The 5,323-nt window shown below is 50.2% G+C and overlaps 1 protein-coding gene across 1 annotated transcript; it reads left to right on the top strand.

Annotated features, from left to right (window-relative positions):
* Positions 1 to 1,875: 1,875 nt before the first annotated feature.
* On the top strand, positions 1,876 to 4,989 carry C1H6orf15 (chromosome 1 C6orf15 homolog). The gene is made up of 2 exons (XM_003422448.3): positions 1,876 to 2,348; positions 2,568 to 4,989. The coding sequence occupies exons 1-2, from the start codon at positions 2,282 to 2,284 to the stop codon at positions 3,491 to 3,493; spliced, it is 993 nt and encodes a 330-aa protein (XP_003422496.1). The 5' UTR covers positions 1,876 to 2,281; the 3' UTR covers positions 3,494 to 4,989.
* Positions 4,990 to 5,323: the final 334 nt, after the last annotated feature.

The following is a 5,323-nucleotide window of genomic DNA, read 5'->3' as shown; positions in this document are numbered from 1 at the left end:
AATTCATCTCTCCTTTAGGATGTAAACCATTCCCTCCTTTTGGGATAGTGCTGGCTGGCTCTTGATACATGACAACCCCATGAACAATGGAACAAAGCACTGCCCTACAACATCCCTGTTATCAGTTACAGATTGGACCACTGTGATCCGTAGAGTTTTCCCTGGCTGACTTTTGGTGGTAGATCACCAGCCCTTTCCTCCTAGTCTGTCCTAGTCTGGGAGCTCTGCTGAAATCTGTTCAGTATCACAGCAACACCCAAGCCTCCCTAAGAGTTGGGTGGTGGCTATGCATAAGGTGTATTAGCTGGGAATCAAACCTGGGTCACCCTCATGGAAGGTGAGAATTTTACCACCAAACCATTCATTGCCCTTTGTTCTCAAATTCAGGACTGTTGAAAGTCCAAGTCCTGAACCAGCAGAAACATATTACATTGATCAGAAATGACCTGGGGCAGCTCAGCCACTCTGCAGGGTTGTCTGAGGACAGAGCAGGACTCCAAAAGAGTCTAGTTTCTGTCATCATGAATGAGTTTCCCTTGGTCCAGCATCTGGCAGCCACCAAAAGAGTCAAAGGAATCAGAGGCTCATGGACTGCAATAGCAAGGAGGGAGACAACCTCTGATGTGAGGCTTCCTCTAGTCCTGGGTGTGGTAAGGTTAAAATCTTTTGCAAAAATGGTGGATTTCGCTCAAAAGGCCACCGCCCTCCACTCACTGGCCAGTCTGGAGAGGAACTCTTCTCTCCTCCCATAGCTAGCCAGCAGGGGGTATAGATGGGGGTGGAGCAGTAAAATCTGCTAACAGCTGATGTTTAGACCTCAGGCAACCGCACATGCTGTCTTGGGACCTCCCAGAAGCAATGGAGAGAACAAGGGCATTTCAAAACTTTTTATCAGGAGGAGTTTCAAACATATTTAAAGTAGACAGAATAGTCAATGAAACCCTATGCTTCCCTCACCCAGCTTCAACAAATATCAACTCATGGCCATTCAAAAGCAGCATTTAAATGCCCTCCTTTACGGTTTTTTTTTTTTTTTTTTTTTACTGTTAGTTGGAAACATCTGCTCTCTTTCTAGATCTCTTAAGCTCTGTGGACACAACTGACCATCTGTAATAGGCAGAATGATGCTCCCCGCGAAGATGTCCACATCCTAACCCCTGGAACCTGTGAATATATTAGGTTACATGGCAAAGGGAAATTAAGGTTGCAGATGGAGTTTGATAATTAACTGACTTTAGAGTAGGGAGATTATCTGGGATCATCTGGATGGATCCAATGTGATCATAAGGGTCTACAGTAAGTGCAGAAGAGAAAGGAGGTCAGAGTGATACAGTGTGAGAACTTGGCCTGCTGTTCCTCGCTTTGAAGATGGAGGGAGGGGCTATGAGCCCAAGCAAGTGGTCTTTCGAAGCTGGAAAAGGCACAGAAATGGATTCTCTTCTAGAGCTTTCAGAGAGGAATGAAGTCCTCACGATACCTTGATTTTGACCCAGTGAGACTCGTTTTGGACTTCTGACCTCCAGAAACGTAAGATCACAAACTTTTGTTGTTTCAAGCCATTAAGTTGTGGTAATTTTTTACAGTAGCATTGTTGTTGTTGTTGTTATGTCATAACGACCCTATAGGACAGAGTAGAACCGGACCATAGGTTTTCCAAGGAGCGTCTGGTAGATTCGAACTGCTGACCTTTTGGTTAGCAGCTGAGCTCGTAACAATTGCACCACCAGGGCTTCACAGCAGCAATAGGAAACCGATAACACCATCATCTCTTAAGAATGGGAACCAGGTCTATTTCTCTAGATGCAGGAGTTCACTTATTGGGATCAAGGTGAAGGAGATATGAGGATGCTTAAGAAAGAGGTCCTAGGGGATGAAGACCTGGAGTCCAAGGAGAGAGAAGAGAATTGGGTGTTTCTATTGCTAAGAATAAGAAGATGGATTGAAGTGATTGGGACGCCAAGGGTGATGGTCTTCCTGTACTTGGTATAGGGAATCAGGGAAGGGCAGGGCTGGCAACCTGTGATGAGTTTTGAGCCAGGACACCTGGATCAGGAAGGGGCCCAGAGTTCAAGGAAAGGTGCCAGGGTGGGGAGACACCCAGCTTCCTCTGGGACATTCAAGTGGCACCTGTTGGCACAGATAGAATTAGGAAGGAGGGTGGAATGTGGAGATTTATTGTCTTCAAACCACTGGCCCAGCCTGTTTCTGCAGTCCCCCACCCCATGAGCAGGATAAAGGTCTGGCAGTCCTGGGGCTGAGGGAGATTCTAGAGCTGAGCACGATGCAGGGCCGCATGGCTGGGAGCTGGGCTCTGTTGGGCCTGCTATTATTCTGTCTTCATCTCCAAGGTATGGAGGCTGTACCTGACCCTTGGGCAGAAGGGTACTGGGGCTCCCAGGGAAGTTGGAATTAAGGGCAGGGATAAAAGCAGGAGGGATGCACACTTGGGTCCCTGAGGGAAGGAAGAGATAGAGTAGGAAAGGATGGAAACCAGGGAATCTGAGAAGGGAGGGCATTGGGACCAAATATGTGAGTCCCTTGGTTGCTTTATCTTCCCTTTCCCTCAGGTCTCTTTGCCCGAAGCATCAATGCAGTGGAGGAGAAAGTTCCCCTGGACTTGGGGACCAACTTACCTCTGCTTGGACAACCTTCCTTGGCCAGGTCCTCTGACTCTGAACATCCGAAGCCCAAGCCAGATGCTGGGTCTAATGGCTTAGCAAGGAGTCCTCTGAAGCCGAGGATGTCTCTGTATGATGGCTCCCAGGCTGCACGAGGTTCTGGGGTGCAGAAGTGGCTGCCACCGGAGGGGCTGCCCTCTGTGGACTCCTGGCCCCCTGAGGGTCCTTGGCCTGTGATGGCTGCTGCGGTTGAGGACCATCCCGGGGACTTGTTGCCAGAAGGACTATCCTACCTTGCTAGTGCTGTTGCCCTCCCTCTGGGCAGTGGCCTTTTGCCTGAAGGTTCTTCTGCACACTTTGCAGGTGTCCCCCCTGATGCTTCCCTCCTCCACCAGGACCCTGAGCTTAGACGGCCACCCCATCCTAGTCCACTGGGAGCCCAGGGGGAAATCCCTGTCCTACGCCCACTCTGTGCTCTCATCAACAGAATCCGTCAGTCACTGCTGCCTAGTCACCCCTGGGGGACCCTGAATCCTTGTGTGTCCTGGGGAGGTGGACGTCCTGGAACTGGCTGGGGGACAAAGCCCATGCCACCATCCCATGCAGGAAGCTGGGGAATCAACAATCAATTCCCAGGTTCTAGCTGGGGGAATAGCAATAGGTATCCAGGTGGCAGCTGGGGGAATAGTAATCAATATCCAGGAGGCAGCTGGGGGAATATCAATCGGTATCCGGGGGCTACCTGGGGGAATATTCGTCTACCCCCAGGGAGCAATACTCAACTCCCTCCCAGAATTCTCCGCCCTCCTGGCTCTTCTTGGAATATTCCAGCTGGCTTCCCCAATTCTCAAGATCCTCGGTCACAGTGGGGTTAGGAGTGTGATGGGGTGGGGAGGGGAACCCTAAACTGGAAGTCACAGAAGGGAGTCCTGCCCCCTGCCCTTGCAGTATGAACCTCATTAAGATTCTATCAGCCCGTCTCCCAGCGTTACCCCGACTTCTCACTGCCTCCCCTGCCCCTCTGCACAGATCAACAATAAAACACAAGTGGTTATGGAATCGGCTTCTCTCAGTGTCTTTTTTTCTGGCCATAAACTGAAGTGGGTTTTATCCTTTCTTGCCATGTTCAGTCCCTCTTTGGTCCCCTCCAGATGCTCTCCTCCCGTCCCCCGCATTCTTTGCAAAAGATTAAGGCCCAGGTGTTTGAGGGTGGAGCCTCATTGTCTCACTCTGGTGGAGTGGGAGAGCCAACTCTGGAATTGTCCTGGAACCTGAAGAAGGGAGGAGGGGAGGCAGGACTAATTGAGGTGGCACCTGTGGCAGAAAGAGGGCTGAGTCCAGGAAGTTAGTTCCAGGGCCAGGAAGGGACTGGACACTCTTTGAACACCCTTCAATTCCCAGAGACACAGGGAGTCAGAGAAAGCTGTATTGTTGATGCTTAGCTTTTCAGCTCTGGGAAGTTCTTGGAAGTGGGTCTTCTCCCTTACACACATCAGTTAGCACATTGTGCCCCAAAGAGCCGCAGTCTTTGAACACTTATTGAATAAATAGTGGGCCTTGATAAAGGAAGAAAAGAAAGTGAGAGGGGAGAGGGAGAGAAAAACTTTGGAGCCAAGAATCCCACCTGCAGTGGCATTTGATGCTTTTGTTCCCAAGCGATGACACTTTCTCTTGCCTTAGTCACACTGTGGTCTCCATGCCCTCCCTTTGCAATTCCCAGGATCCCTTACAGGAGTTGGAGGGAGGGGAGGGTCACTCTAAGAAAGTGCGGATGGAGTTGACAGGAGCTGGATGGAGATGGTGAGGCTTCCAGGTCACGCCTCTGGAGGAGGTCTGTATTCTCTTCCCCAACCGTACACTTTACCCTAGGGGTCCAGGTGTGTGCACCCTCCTCACAGCCTGTGGAATACCCCAGGTCCTAGGAATTGGGCCTGTTGGAGGGAAGGAAGGCAGGGGGAAGATAATATACCAGCACCAGAAGTGTTTTCAGAACATTCTCCTCTCCCAGTGTCTGTCAGGATCCCCACCCTGCATGGAGAATTCCCTCTCGGGGTGCCTTCCCCACCAGCCCACCTTTATCACCACCACACTCCCTCCTTTATCCCCTCAGCCTCTTTACTCAATTCTTTTCCCACCTTGGGCTTCCTTGGTTTGCTTGGTTTCTTCTGGTGGTTAAGGCCGGCTGGCCTGTTGACAGTGCCTGTCTCTGTCACAAGCCCGAGTTCATTCTCTCAGACTGGTTGGCTCATCCCTCTTCTGCCCCTCTTTCTGGTTGCCCCCCTCTCTATTGTTGTTAGTTGCCATCTAGTCTGCTCTGATTCACGGTGACCCCAGGTACAACAGAACCAGACGTTGCCCTGTCCTGGGCCATCTTCACAATTGTTGGTATGCTCAAGTCCGTTGTTGTGCCCACTCTGTATTTTAAGTGCTTCCCAACCTAGGGGGCTCATCTTTCATCACTACACCAGACAATGTTCTATTGTGATCATACAGTTTTCACTGACTAATATTCAGAAGTATTGCCAAAACTTTCTTCCTAGTCTGTCTTAGTCTAGAAGCTCCACTGAAACCTGTCCATCATGGGTAACCCTGCTGGTATTTGAAATACCAGTGACATGGCTTCCAGTGTCATAACAACAACACACAAGCCACAATAGCACAACAAATTGACAGACGAGCAGTGGTTCCTCTCAATAGTTACTCCT

The sequence above is a fragment of the Loxodonta africana genome, chromosome 1 (assembly GCF_030014295.1).
Source record: "Loxodonta africana isolate mLoxAfr1 chromosome 1, mLoxAfr1.hap2, whole genome shotgun sequence".
In the NCBI taxonomy this organism is placed as follows: domain Eukaryota; kingdom Metazoa; phylum Chordata; class Mammalia; order Proboscidea; family Elephantidae; genus Loxodonta; species Loxodonta africana.
This window is presented reverse-complemented; position numbering and strand designations above follow the sequence as displayed.